At 49.4% G+C, this 14,801-nt stretch overlaps 1 protein-coding gene across 2 annotated transcripts in view; it reads left to right on the forward strand.

The window, feature by feature from the left end:
- Nucleotides 1–11,467, forward strand: part of GRID1 (glutamate ionotropic receptor delta type subunit 1) — a 655,245-nt gene extending 643,778 nt beyond the window's left edge. For both annotated transcript variants that reach the window (XM_057735455.1, XM_057735456.1), the window contains 2 exons: nucleotides 147–387; nucleotides 10,926–11,467. In XM_057735455.1, coding sequence (XP_057591438.1) covers nucleotides 147–387; nucleotides 10,926–11,354 — 670 coding nt within the window. In that variant the 3' untranslated portion in view covers nucleotides 11,355–11,467. The remainder of the gene's footprint in view (nucleotides 1–146; nucleotides 388–10,925) is intronic.
- Nucleotides 11,468–14,801: the final 3,334 nt, after the last annotated feature.

Raw genomic sequence — 14,801 nt, forward strand, 5'->3', positions numbered from 1 at the left:
GGATTGGGAGGGAAAAGCTGAGGCAGAGAGCCACACGATGGTTCAGCCTCATCTGTGGAGGGGCTGGCGTGGTGGGGAGGGGCCAGGGCCCCTGTGGCTGTGTCAGTGAGGCCAGGGCTATGGCTCACATGCATTGTGTCTTGCAGGATCCTGGAGCTTCAGGACACTGGGGACCTGGATGTACTCAAGCAGAAGTGGTGGCCACACACGGGCCGCTGTGACCTCACCAGCCACACCAGCGCCCAGGCGGATGGCAAGTCCCTCAAGCTGCACAGCTTCGCTGGGGTCTTCTGCATCTTGGCCATTGGCCTCCTTCTCGCCTGCCTGGTGGCCGCCCTGGAGTTGTGGTGGAACAGCAACCGGTGCCACCAGGAGACCCCCAAAGAGGTCCGTGCCCTGGGCCCTGCTTCTCCTTTCTGCAGGCTAGAAGCAGGAGAGTCCCACTGGGCCACTCGGCGGGCGGTTTTCTTCCAGTTAGTATTTACCCAAGCCACTTCTCTGGAGACAGCAGTGTTTTATACTGGGGGATGGGTCGTGGTTTTAATTTGCTTTGAAAGCCAGAGGACAGATGTAGGGGATGTTTTCATGCTTGAACAAAGTGCCAAGGCACCAGCCATGGCCACTAAAGTCGTGTATTTATCTATAGAGCGGGTACAGCATGAGCAGCGCCAGAGAGCCCTTCCCCACCCTGCCCCGCCTATGTGCCTCCAGCCTGACCTGGAGAGACCAGCTGTAGGGTAAGAGAGGAAACCGCATTCTTTCCTGGTTCTCTTTGGTTCACCGAGGGCCATGGGCCCTGCTCTCCCAGCATGTGAGGAGGGACCTGTCCCCGTGCCCTCATCATCCCTTCTCCCTCTCTTCCTTCTTGCAGGACCCAGCCTTGCCCACGTCCCTCCAGGCACACCCAGCACAGGGACCACTGTCACTCTGTTCTAACTCCAGGTTCTGGGCACGCTTCCTTCCCAGCTTGGGTACCAACCGCAAGCTGATTCTGCCCGCCACACTTCCTTCCCTCTGGGTCTTACTCATCTTCAAGCTCACTTTGTTTCTTTCTTGTATGTAAAGTCTTCACAAAGTTCTCCTGGAGCCAAAGCCTCTAGGGGAGGGTGGCAAGGAGTGTCATTTGGTAATGATGCTTTCCTGGCTGAAACCTGCACACAGGCACTGTAGCACAAGCCCAGCCACTCCCCTGTAGGGCTGTCACTACCTCATACATATACCTCAGCTAATTCTTGAATCACAGCTCCACTTAAAGATTATGTTGATACAAACAGGTGTAAATTTCAAACAAGAAGCAGTAAAGTAACCAGCACCAACATTCAAAGAGGCAGCATCACCATGGCCACCATCTCTGCAGCCCAGAAAGGCTGGCTGGCCATGGCCCCATACATCAGTCTGTAACAGAGCCCCTGACGTGGCTGGGAGTGAGGACAGACCTTCCATTCATACCAGGCAGTGAGCTCTCTGTCATCACACTTAGATTTTGCTGGAAAGAGTTTGCTGTTTGATTCAGCATGTCTAAAATGTTCTGAGGACATCCATCTTCCTCTCACACCATCTGTCTACCTTCATGTAAGGAAATGCAAGACCAGAGTCTCCCACAGACTCAGGGCTCTCCTGCCACCCCTGGCCCATAAGAGAGAAGGAAGGAAGAGATTTGAGGAAAACCCATTGAAATGAACAGTTAATGGTCCCAGCCCAAGCTTCTTTTGCTACTGGAAAATTTTCAATGAAATTTACAGCAAATGTCCCTCTGTGCAAATGTCCCTTTGATTAGGGGAGGAGGGTAGGTTTTCCATCTGGGCGAGCATTGCACTGGCGTGGAGGCACCACTCTGAAATGTTGTGGGCAGCGGTGTGGAGCCCAGGGGACACAGGCTCAGACCCAGAATGTCCCTTGTGAGTCAGGTGCAGGGAGAGGCCATCCTTGTCTGCTTCCAGTCATGGTCTCTTCACATCCGCTGGTTCAGTATCTAGTGCCAGGTCCAGGCTGGACAGCCCAGAATGAATTGTCACAGTATGTGTATGTGGGGGTAGAGGTAGAGAGAGAGGGTGAGAGAGAGAGATATCACTGGAGAGACATAAAAGGCAGAGGCAAGAAGAGAGAAAGACCAGGAGACCAAGGGATGACCTAGCTGAGAGGAACAGCTCCCTTCTTGCCTGGAAAGCCTCCTAGCTTCCTTTTTGGCTTCTATATAAGCCCAGGATCTCAGACACAAGAGGATGAAATACAGTAGTCCTGCTTAGAAAATGTGGAACTTTCTGCCTGGGGATGTCAGCCTGCTTCCAGATAGGAAAGAGAGTTGATGTAGAAGCAGGTTGAATAAAACGCAATAGCTGCCTTTCCTCCAGTCCTTTTGGGTGTTACACGTTAAAAGGAAGAACTGTTGCATCTTTTTCCTGTTTTTATAGGTTTCTGCTTTTCAAATGGAATTTCTCCCTTCCTCTCCTTCTTCCTTTAATAAGTATGCCTGTAAGAACACAGTCCTTCTCCTCAGGGAGCTTATCTCCACGTGGGCAGATGTGGCAGAGAGGTCAGCCAGGCGGTCTCTGTTGTCTGTTGATCAAGGCCATCCTGGAATGAGCCGCGGGTTCCATCAAAGCTTGGGGGCACCCAGCCCAACTGGAGCGTGGTGGGGTCAGATGGGGTAGGGATACTGGTTAGTGAAGAGTTCCTGGGTCTTGGAGTTGTTAGAACTGAGTGTTGAAGGATTGGTACTAGTTCTCGAGCTGGAGGAGATTGGAGGTGGTCTTTGGGACAGGGTGACCAGCACAGGGTAGACAAAGTCATCATCACACCTCCCAGAGCTCTGGACCATCAGCAAGGAGATGGGAGTAGAGGAGGCTGGAGTGCAAAGCAGGGACTTGCTCTGAAGGACTTTGATGCCAGGCTGAGGGGTTTATACCTCATCACGTAGGGAATAGGAACCAGGAACGGGGTTGAAACAATGGATTTTAGAAGCATATACTGAAAACCTTTGACAAGTAATGATGGTATTTAATCCAGAACTACTCTGTGTTACTGGTTGCCTGTACTTTTGGAGCAGCATTTGCAATTAGGTGAGAATGTCTGCTTGAGCTTAGAATGCTACATTTTGGGGCATTGCCCATATTTCATAAGAGCCAGAAACCTGTCTTTGGGTGGAGTCCTAGTCGTATTTAACAGCTTATGCTGCGACGTCTTCAGGGTTTAGACACCTACTTGGGGAAGAGTAGTAATGTGCGTTCAACCTCTTAATATTCATGTGGATTTGAGGTCATATTTTTTCTAAGGAATCAGACGATTATGGAGTTACCCAGTGCAGGTGAGCACACCCCGCACCGCAGCTGCAGTAAAGAGCCACCCTCTAGATTTATGGGGGACGTGGAGCCATTGCTCTGAGAATAAAATATTCATGAAATAAAGATGAGAACTGCACAAATGGGAGATGGCATGAGAAGTGAGGGATGAATCGTTTGTCACTGGGCTGGGAGCTTGGAATTCCTGTTGCTTCCTTCCCTGCCTGCCCTCCCTGCCTGCCCTCACCCAGTCTCTGCTCCCATCGCAGGCAGTGGTGGCCAGAAGCCAGGGTGGCCAGGCAGCGGGGGTGGAGCAGGAGCCAGGCCCCTCTGTTCTGGCCGCTGGGCCAGCTTCTGTCCGCAGAGCCCCACAATGCACTCCTGCTCTCCGTGGGAGATTTGTTGCTAGGGACTCTCCGCTCAGATGTACACCTTTCCCTGCCTCCATCCTCTGATGCTTCTTCACCTCCATGCAGAGACTTTCTCTCCTATTTATGTATGCCAACCCCACAGTGTTGCTCTGAGGTTCAACAAGGGATGGTGTGTAAATTGCCTTAAGCAGCACGTGACCCATGGGAACGTGCTTGGTGAATGGTGACCAAGGGGCTGTTCCCTCCTGAGGATCCTGTGAACAGAAAGGGCTGCGGGGAAGAGGAGGCACATCTCAGGGCACCCTCGTGTGCCAGAAAAAGTAAATTTTATCTTCTTTATTTTTCCCTTAAAACCTAAAATATTTATTATTTCAGAGTTTCTGTGGGTCGGGAACCCAGGCATCGCTTAGCTGGGTCTTCTGCCTCAAGGTCTCCTACAAGGATGTCATCAAGTTGTTGACCAGGGCTGGGGTCTCATCTGAAGGCTCTCCTGGGGACAGATCCACTTCCAAGCTCACTCACATGGTTGTGGGCAGGATTTAGCTCCCCGTGGGCCATTGGGCGAAAGGCCTCATGTCCTCACTGGCTGTTGGCCAGAGGCCATCATCGACATCTCTGCACCTGGGCCCCTCCATAGGCCAGCTCACAGCGTGGCAGCGGGTCTGGTCACTGTCATCATCATCACCGCCACCACCGTTGTTGCCTCTCAGATGGGGAGAGGTTAAGAAACCTTCGCAAACCAGGCCTGGGGTCTGCATCTGCGGCACTGTTAGAAATACAGGATTTCCAGGCCCCACTGCATGGATTCAGAACTGAACCTGGGCCTTTTTCTTTTTTTCTTCCCCAAGCCCCACATGATTCTCAGGTTCCTGTGTTATTTTCTTAACTCTCCTGATTCTCTTCAACAGCATTTGAGGAAGGTATCCTCTCCCTGGAGAAATGGGACTGAGAAGTAGCAGGGGCGGAACTGGGATGGGAATGATGGGCCTGCTGCTGGGCCTTGCGTCAGGAGTGTGCCAGAGCAGGGGTTCCTACGTAGCCTTTCCAGATGGTTTGGGGATGAAGGGTGTACCTGAGAGTTTTCCCTGAGCCAGGATCCTGGCTCCTAGCTAGGTGTTTACAACCTCTGAACCCCAGAGGGATCAGGGTTAGAGTTAACCCTAACCCAGAGGGGTTCAGAGCTTCTGCTGAAAACTGAGCCTGGCCCAGTGGCTATACTGCTGATATCAGATCCCTTGGCACGAGGCTAAGGACAGTGAGTGTATGTTTCAGCCCTTCACCCAGGGCCTTTCAGTAAGAAGGCACTGAACACTTACCATACACCAGTGTGTATCTCAAAACTAGCTCAGATATTACCCCCCTCTGTAAAACCTCCCCTGCCCATGTCTGCGGGCCTTCCTACCTCCCTGTGTAAACACCCCATGTTGGGTGTGATTCCAAATTGCTACTAATGGTTTACCTACCTGTCTCTGCTTTGAGTCTGTTGGTGCTTCTCCACCTCTGCATTCCCGTCACTTTGCTCAGTCTCTGAACAGTGGGACCTCTCATTAAGGGTGATGAATATAAAGTATCGAACACCGTCTGTGTGCCACGGACCAAGATGGATGCTTCACGAAGAACATTAGCTCCTCTGGCAGTAGGAGCTCAAAAGTGTTTATCGAATGAATGAACCAGTCTAGGATCCTATAAAGAAAACGTTATTAATGTTAAATTGTGGTGGAACCATTGCAGCTGGATCAATGGCTTTCAGTTATGGCTGCACATCAGAGGTGATTCATCCTGGAGCTCTTTAGAAATACGGATGCTTGGGCACCATTCCCCAAAGGTTCACATTAGGCAGATCTAGAAACTGTAGTTTCTAGACACTCCCCGTGTGCTTCTGATATCCTGCCAAGGATGAAAACCACTGGTCTACACCATCCTACCAAGGGGAAATTGAGCGGATAGGAGCTCAGGTTTTGGAACTGGGTAGACATGGGCTCTCATCCTGGATCTCCACTTACTGTAGAATTGTATAACCTTGAGCAAGTCTCTTCACCCCGTGTGTACCTGCAGCTACCATGTACAATGGGAGGTGTCTGTTAGCTCTGTCCTCTCATTGACCTCCCCTACAAAATCTGCAGCTAAGCTCATCAGAACTGTTTCTCAAAGCATTCTGAGATATTGCCCATCTCATCCCCTGAGACCACTTCATTGGCTTAAAGTCCAGCTTGTTTGCTCCTACCCAGCTGTTACTCTCAGACCCCCAGCCCAGCCCTTTAGGTTGGAGCAATTCTTTGGAGCAACACTTCAGAAGATCACGTTGAGGACTTCCTAGGTGGTGCAGTGGTTAAGAATCTGCCTGCCAACGCAGGGGATACAGGTTCAATCCCTGCCCCAGGAAGATACCACATGCCATGGAGGAACTAAGCCCATGCGCCACAACTATTGAGCCTGCTCTCTAGAGCCCATGAGCCACAACTATTGAGCCCATGTGCCACAATTACTGAAGCCCATGTGCCTAGAGCCCATGCTCTGCAACGAGAGGCCACCATAATGAGGAGTAGCCTCCGCTCACCGCAATTAGAGAAAGCCCGTGTGCAACAACAAAGACCCAACACAGTCAATAAAATAAATAAATAAATAAATTAATTAATTAATTAAAAAAAGAAGAAGAAGATCACGTTGATGGTGTTTCTCCCAGCTGGTTGGGTCTTATTTACCAGCTGGTTAGTCTGTGGTAACAGATCACCTCCTACGACCATCCCCATGAGATGGGAAGTCCCTCATCCCATTTTGTTCCTGCCTAACTTAAAGTAGGAGCTGTTGGACTCCAAACAAAGTCAGTTCTAATGAGTCCCATGTGTAACCGGCTGTTACATAGATGATAGTTTAGTTAATTACCGTTTTCCAGTACAGTGTTTTATTTCCACGTTGGTGAACAGTGGCTTAATTACAGAACTTTATCTCTCTGCAAGACAATGCCTGGGAGAGGGTCTCCAGGAACCTCTGTTGGTACATATGTTGTCATGTTTAATATAAAGTGAGAAACACAGAGCTGGAATTCAGCTGGATTCATGGATAAACGCCGTCAGTGAATTTTATGTCATATTCAGGGCTGTTTGACTAGGTCAGTTACCTACAGTAAATTAATGAATGCAGCAGCAAGCTTCCAAGTCTCTTTCCACAGCTGTCATTACCTGGTTGAACACCGAAACCTCGAGATAATGAGGATGTAAACTGATGTAGTGCACATAAAAAAGTCCATTATTTGAATTTGCATAACATAATAGAATGCCCCATTTTGTCTAAAATATAGATAATTATTCAAATCACTCTTGCCTCTTTCCTTGAGCAGGTGGATTATATCTGCCTCCTATTTCCTTGGCCAGGGGGCCACCAGAAATGACTTGGTGTGTGCTCAATCTGATCCAAGAAAACAGTGTTTCCAGAGTTTCCAGAAAAGGTGGTTTTCTCCAATCCTCTGCACTTCAGCTCTGTCCCCCTACACAAATACCTGATAGGACATATTGGGAGACTTAGAAATGGGCTGCATGTGTTTTCTAGAGAAGATAGGAAAGTATTTGCCTTAGTTCTACTCATTTTCTTATCCAGTTAAACAACCATGATGGCACCCTCTTCTTCAAGGGTTTGATTTTATGTTGGATTTACCAGCAGTAATAGAATTTGAATAGAATAGGTCCCACCAGTGTGGAGGGGATGGATTTTTTGACTGCCATTTGGAGTAGGAAGGTCTCTTTGGAAAGTCTGTTCAATCTGTATGGACTTTTTCTCTGTGTCCTGATGTGGAGAGGTTACAGGCTAATGAATAACCTCAGTGGAAGATGAGACCCACTGCACAGTTTTGCAGCCCTTCTTGGAACTGCTTCATTTGTACTTAATTGAAGGCAAGAAAAAATATGGATTTAAAAACACTATTTATTTAAGTTCTTTCCTCCAAAAATCCTGACTCTAGGGTAATTGGAGTGTCTCCACATCTACACTCTGGGCTGGTCTTTATTCTAGATGCTTTGATATTACCTGGTCAACCCCTCAGAGCCGTGACTATTATGCTAGATTAGTGCCTATGCCCTATTGCTTTTATAATACTGCCCCCAAACCTCCTCTCCCTTGTCCCTGGCAAAGGATTTTATCTCAGTGACCTCTTCTGCTCACGTTTCTCAAGAAGATTTTCGTTGGTTGGTCTTCCCTCAAAGCTCTCCTTATGTCTGTTCCCCTAGTATTAAGTAAGAGGGCTCCTTTCACTTTTCCCCCACTTTTAACTGTGGCTCCCTCTGGCCTTCTTTGGCAGACAGTTCTCCTTTCTCTACCTGTAGACCCCAACAACATGGGAGCATCTCTGAACACTTGTCCTGGCTGAGTGTTCCATTGACTATGAAAATAACGGCCAGGCCCTCTCCTCTAACTATCAGAATCCAGAGTGAACACAGCTGAGACCAAGACACTCACCTCCCACTCCAAATTAGTCTACTCTTAACCTACTTATTTCCATCCTCAAAAGGATTCTTAAAGCCCTGAAAAGAAAATAGAAAGGAGGAAAAGGCAAGATTATGCAACTAACTGGTTCTTCCAATGATCCCAGGACCACTTACTTGGTCATCAGTTTCCCTTCATCAGCTAAAGGCTCTGCCAAGTGACGGTCCTCGGCTTGTTCATTCTTCAAGCTTTGCTGGCTGCAGAGAGAAGGGAAGTTTGTATTATTAAACTCCAAAAGTGTCTGAAATTCTCCTTCAACTTCTCCACCTTCCAGGCTTCCTCGTACCTGTCTTGTCTTGTGCCCTTCATGTATTTTGAAATGAAAATAGCCCATAGATACAAATATTTACCAACACAGCTGTGGCACTGACTTTGGCTGACACACATGAACACGCTGCATCAGAAGCTTATCAGGAGCTCACAGCAGCCGTGAGAAGGCTAGAGAAGCATGCTGGGTGATGGGCAGAAGTCAAGGCTTGTCTGGAGGGCTGGGAGGCGAGACCCAGGAGGGTGGTCATGGAGTAGAAAGTCTCTTGAAGCACTTCCGCTGTCATGGGTGGACCATCAACCATCTCCTGTTTCTTTATCTCTTTGTTCAGGATTCAGATCCAGTTCTCTTGTCCTTACTTGGGTCATGGTCCTGCCTTTTGGCTATAGGTAGGCAGGGCATTGCCAAACTCTTATCCAGTGGGAAAAAAGTTATTCCCCAAAAGCAAAAAAAAAAAAAAAAGATCTTTTTGGGAAGGGAGAGTTGATGCTTGATAGCAGTAAGACAGCCAATACCTTATATAACAGTTTAAAAACTATTAAAAATAGTTTAACATTCAAGAATAGAAACAAAGCATAGAAACAATACGGGGAAAAGAGCAAGGTTGCACAGAGCTGGATCAACCATGCTGTAACTTCATTAAGAAGAGAACTTGGATTTTACAAACTGTTGAAGGAGTCAGTGAAAGACATTGTACGCACCATATTTAGTCCAACTAAGTAAAGGCCTGGTACTCTCCAGCCACTTCCCCCAATTTAACCCATCACACTTGCCATCCAGAGGTGTCCCTAACTTGGAACTGGTCTCCCAGCCTCAGTGAGCTGAGCTCTGCCATATGGGGCTTCAGATCACTGGATGGCTCTGCCCATGGGGCCATGTCAACGATTTCTGATGTGGCTTCCATCTGTGACACGATCTACTCCCCATAGTGCCTTCCACCCTCAAACCAGTTGGCTTTCTTATCTTCAGGTTTCCTCTTGGCTTGGAATGAACTCCTCATTGTTGTATGGGTGTTGTCCGTTTTCTTGTTCTGGGGAAGACAGCAGGTGTCCTGCCAGAAGCCAAGCCCTGTGTGCCAGTCATGAATTTCAGCAAAGCTGTGGAGAGAGCAGTGGCCCTGCCTTCTCCACACCAGGGTGCGCTGGGAGCACACAGTAGACTGCAGAGGCAGCTTCCTTGCCTGAGAAAGGCTGGGATGAGACTTAGTGGGAGTTAACCCCATGTGCCCTCCTACGAGAGGGGAGCTCATGCCAGTTATTTAGGTTGCCTTTTCCTTGGGAATATCCTCTCCCACCAGCCTCAGAGGAGCCCAAAGCAGCCACTGGAATGGCCCTTGGATTTGTGTGGCTCCTTTTTTCTTTTGAAAGCACATTCAGGGCTTTTACATGTCATGGTATTTCTGACAGCCCTACAAGGTGGGCAGGGGACAGGTTTCTCCTAGACAGCCTGTGATGTTCTGTCTTGGGGCAGAGCTTTGACACGGTGTTGCTTTTGGAGTTTGACAACAGGGAAGCATAGGCAGTGGAAATAATCTTGCCTGGTACATTGGCACTAATACTACCTGAAAACAGGACTTCTAATACCTCATCAAGGGTCTGGCATGGCTCTTCCACATACACCTTGGTTTTGTACCTGAGGAGAAATCGAGGAAGTAGATTACAGAGTCTTTGTCTTTAAGGAGCTTTCAAGCAGTTTGGCCTCTTTGAGTTATTGTGACATGTAGACGAAATATCAAGGAGTGATATTTGTTCTGTTTCTTTTCTTAAGCAAATAAATAATTGAACAAACAAAACAATTTCCTTGACACCATTCACCATATGGACGGGCACGCATCTCGGCAGCCTCAGACCCTCACGATACCAGGAGAGTCAGCTGAGGCCTGGGAAGTCCCTTCCCTCACCATCCCACCCCCCCATCCTCATCCAGGAGGACCCGCGCCCCATGAGCCCCCAGACAGGGACCTCTCCGCTCCCTGGCATCTCTGGAGATTTTGCATGCTCCAGGCTTCCTGGGCTGCCTCTGCCGCTCCCTGGGGTTGTGACTCTGGGGAGGCCACTGACCTTCCTGAACCCAAGCCTCCTCTTGTGTAAGGGGGGATGATCACACCAGGTCTTTTGAGCATTGTGAACACTAAGTGGCAAATCCGTGGGGCACATTAAGGGCTCAAGGACCATTCCCTTTCATTCCCATGGGACTCCTTTCTTCTGTTTCTGCCAGTTTTTCACAGCATCTTCTCCCAAGAGTTGCCTCTAGTGTGACAGTGGTTCTAAGCAGAGCACAGCGTCAGGGGCACATGCTGCCAAGTCCTGCTTGCTGGGTCTTTGCTACCTGGGGGCAGCGTCCTAGGCTACTTGTGCCCCAGGTGACAGAGGACTGGCCATGCAGTTGAGGGGAGGTGGGAGAAATGGGGGCATGCTCACCCACTGTCCAGCAGGCTGGACGGCCTGGGGTCTCCAGCCTCCCAGAGTTTGTCGTAAGCCAGTTGGGGCTTCTGTTAGGGCCTGGCCTGACCGTCCTGTGCTTGCCCTGCAGGACAAAGAAGTGAATCTGGAGCAGGTCCATCGGCGCATGAACAGTCTAATGGATGAAGACATTGCTCACAAGCAGATTTCCCCAGCCTCCATTGAGCTCTCGGCCCTGGAGATGGGGGGCTTGGCTCCCAGCCAGGCCTTGGAGCCAACGCGGGAGTACCAGAACACGCAGCTCTCGGTCAGCACCTTCCTGCCCGAGCAAAGCAGCCATGGCACCAGCCGGACACTCTCATCAGGGCCCAGCAGCAACCTGCCTCTGCCGCTGAGCAGCTCGGCCACCATGCCCTCCATGCAGTGCAAACACAGGTCGCCCAACGGGGGGCTGTTCCGCCAGAGCCCCGTGAAGACCCCCATCGCCATGTCCTTCCAGCCCGTGCCTGGAGGCGTCCTTCCGGAGGCCTTGGACACCTCCCACGGCACCTCCATCTGACCGCGCCGCCTGCCCTCCTGCCCGCCCATCCACCCACCCGACCAGCAGAGCTTTTTAATACCAGAAAACAACAACACAAACCACACACACACACGCGCACACACACACACACACACACACACACACACAGACTCTTTCATTTTTCTTGTATATACGTGTACATAATGACAGAATGGAGTGGGGTAAAAGTGTATTTTGAATATTCCCAATTTTCGAAGTCAGTAAAAAAAACAAACACAAAAACTGTATGAATGACTTTGTAAATTTTGTTCTATATGAATAAAAGGCAAATTACTTGTGATCATTCTGAAGTGCCAAAGAAGCCCCCTGTTCCTGGGCCTTTCTGAGGGCGAGGGCAGGAGGGGCGCTCAGATAAGGATGCCCCCTGCTGGTGGCGAGGGGGAGGTAAGCAGCTGGTCCCTTTAGAGGAGCCCCAGGTCTGCTCACTGCCCTGTCCCATGGTTTTGTGCCACGTTCCTCCGCTCCTGGCCCTTTGTTCCCCTTCGTCCCCTCGGGTAGATAAAGGGTGAGCCTTGAGCCCGCGTTGGCCTGACCCCTGGGTCCCTGTGCTGTGGCGTGATCAAATGTGCCAATCAGCTTGGGACTGAGGAGGCTCCCGGGACACAGGACAGTCCTGTTGGTCACGCCACTGCATGTCACAGTGTGCTGTGGGCCCAAGAGAAGCACCCAGGCCAATGCAGCCGACTCTGGGGGCTTTGAGGCCGACACACTCTAGGGTTATCCCGTTGGCCTTGTTTTTTGCTTTCTTTTCCTAATTAGAGGAATCAACAAGTGATGGAATCTGGGAGAAGGAGGGGGGTTCCCATCATTGCCTCGGGAGACTGGGCAGAGATGGGTTTGGCCTTGTCCGTGGGTACAGGGCGATGTGAGGTGTGATGTGTGGACCAGGTGAGGTGGGGGGATGAGAAGTCAGGTAGGGGGAAAATATACCCTTGGGTGTGGGACCCGTGGTTGCAGCTAAAAGGATCCTGTTGGAGGAGTGGAGGGAGGTAACCCCAGGTGAGGAGACTAGTGTTCTTGGTGATGGGAGTGCCCAGAATAGATCAAAAGGATCATGTTGGTTCAGGTAAGAGGAAGCCTTAGCTCTGAGAGAAATAGGAGCATAACTTTATGTGATGTGAAGATAAGTAATTCCCAGGCCCCAGGGAAGTAGCCCCCAAAGTAAAAGGATGCCCTCACACTCTGCTTCGATACCTTCTCCAGACCAGAAGCTCTCAAGCTGTGATCCAGCCCACAGCAGGGGCCCTCCTGGCTGAGAACATCATATAGTCTCTGAGATCCCCAGGCCTATCCCTGAGCTGGTAAACCTGCTAGGAAACTGTTTCTTAAGGCTAAGACAACCTGACAGCCCTGCCTCCCTCCATCGCCCTTTCTGGGGCAATTAAACTATAGAACCAGAGAGGGAAAAAGAAAAAAAAAAAACCACTAGGGGCAGAGTAACTTGAGTACTATGAGCTGTAACTTCAGCTCTTCTTCTGAAGATGAAGGTGATTCTGCTTTCCTAACCTGACAGGATGGTGAACACAGCCCACATCTGGCACCAAGAAGGGCGGGGCTCCCTCCCCCAGCAGTAATCAGGGGGCTGAGAGCTCGGGTCTGTGGTCATGGAGAAATACAAAGTCCTATTGATTGCCTTTCCTATAGCCTTGTGGAGTTACTCCGGAGAGGTATTTATGAGGGTGATAACTAGCCCGGAATTGATTTCTTTCCCAAAGTCCCGCGTGACATGATTGAGCAGTAAGGAACGGCTGCATCACACAGTCAGCTAAAAGCACCCTGGGGAAGAGAGTGTTTATAATTATGTTATTTATCTCTGGATGCTGAGACTCGCCTGATATTCATGCTACCAAGGCGATCCATTGACATTTCTCCAATCAGAGTGTGTAGAGCCCAGAGTCAGGTGCACGCACATGGGGAAGCTTATGTGGGAGACAGCCCCTGAGGGAGAACGGGCTTCATTTTCTTTCCATCAGCACTTTGAGGGGTCCTGCCCTGGATGGTCAATGTTTTTCATATATATTTCTCTATTTTTTTAATCAAATTCTGGTCTCACTGCCTTATCTCACACTCAAGTCTGGTTTTTTTGTTTGTTTTTTTCTTATTTTCCCTGAAATGACCTGTCTTCTGGGGCATACCGTGGGCATCTTCTTGAACAGTTTGCTTTGAATGGGCGTCAGGGAGAGGAGAGAGATGGTGTGTGCGTGTGGGGGGGGGAGGGGAATGAGAGCAAGTGCATCTTTGAGGAAAAGTTATTTTGCTTATAAAAAAAATCTTAACACCTCATGGTGTTATTCCTCACCATGATTGTTATTTTTTAAAATTTCCTATCCTTGGCATGAGGGGAAATGATTGATATTCAAGCAAGTTCTCTAGAAAAAATTTCTTCCCAACTCAGATTTCTGTGTCAGCTCAGAATGTATCTTTTTTTCATGCTTTGCTCTTTGGATTTATAACTCTGTTTAGACTATTCCATACATTTTAGGTATATTTTGTGCCTTCAGACACTGCAAATAATAATCAGCATTTGGATTAAAGTTGTTTAATAATGAAACCTGACTTTGCTCCCTACCCTCTTCTTCTCTGGGGTGAAGACATGCTGTCTGCTTGTTCCTGGGCACCAGCTGGATTCTGTCCCACTGGCGTGGACTGTCGTGAGTGAAACTTTTTAGGTCAAGTGGGTCTCAGATATGCCTGGGGGTGGAGACAGGCCCTCCTCATCCAGTGTGCATGTAGAGCACCTCCACATCGACTGGGGAGCAATGTGAGGGACAGGCTGGGAAGTAATTCTAATTTTTGGTTAATCTAACAGCTTCCTGTGATATGTGACTTGGAAGACTCCTAGGAGAGAACTGGACCACGCTACACAAGGAATGTTTCCATGACCTTGTGGAATGAACATCCTTTTAAGAGCTGGGTGATTTTGTCTCTTCTCTCATCTCTACACCCACTCTAATCTCAGAGAAGTTGCTTCCCTGCACTTTGGCCTTAGGGCTAAGGGGCTGTCATTCTTTGAGGACCCACAGCTTGGGTTCTCAATATTTGGCCCTCAGAGGGTCTGTGGGTACCATTTTCCAGTGAACATCTATACACCCAGGCATCTCTATGGCCCCAGGATCACCAGCCTGGGCCCTGGACGTCCAGATTCATATGCTCTCCAGCCCCAGCTTTTGCATCACAAGTTTCCCCTCTGACTTTTAGGCCTTTGCAGGAGAAACAGCTCCACTGCCAGCCTTGGGCCACATGGGACTGACCTTGGGGAGTTTGGTCTTCATGATCAAGATCTCAACTTTTAGGCACTGAAAGAAGCCTGTCTGGCCCTTGTCCTTCTGTCCCTGCACCAATGAGAGGTTTCTCCAGTGTTGGGTTGAGGTTCCAAAGGCTTGGGGCGGGGAGCAGAGAACCCTCAGGCATTTCCAGGTCATCTGA

Source organism: Hippopotamus amphibius, chromosome 5 (assembly GCF_030028045.1).
Source record: "Hippopotamus amphibius kiboko isolate mHipAmp2 chromosome 5, mHipAmp2.hap2, whole genome shotgun sequence".
Lineage (NCBI taxonomy): Eukaryota > Metazoa > Chordata > Mammalia > Artiodactyla > Hippopotamidae > Hippopotamus > Hippopotamus amphibius.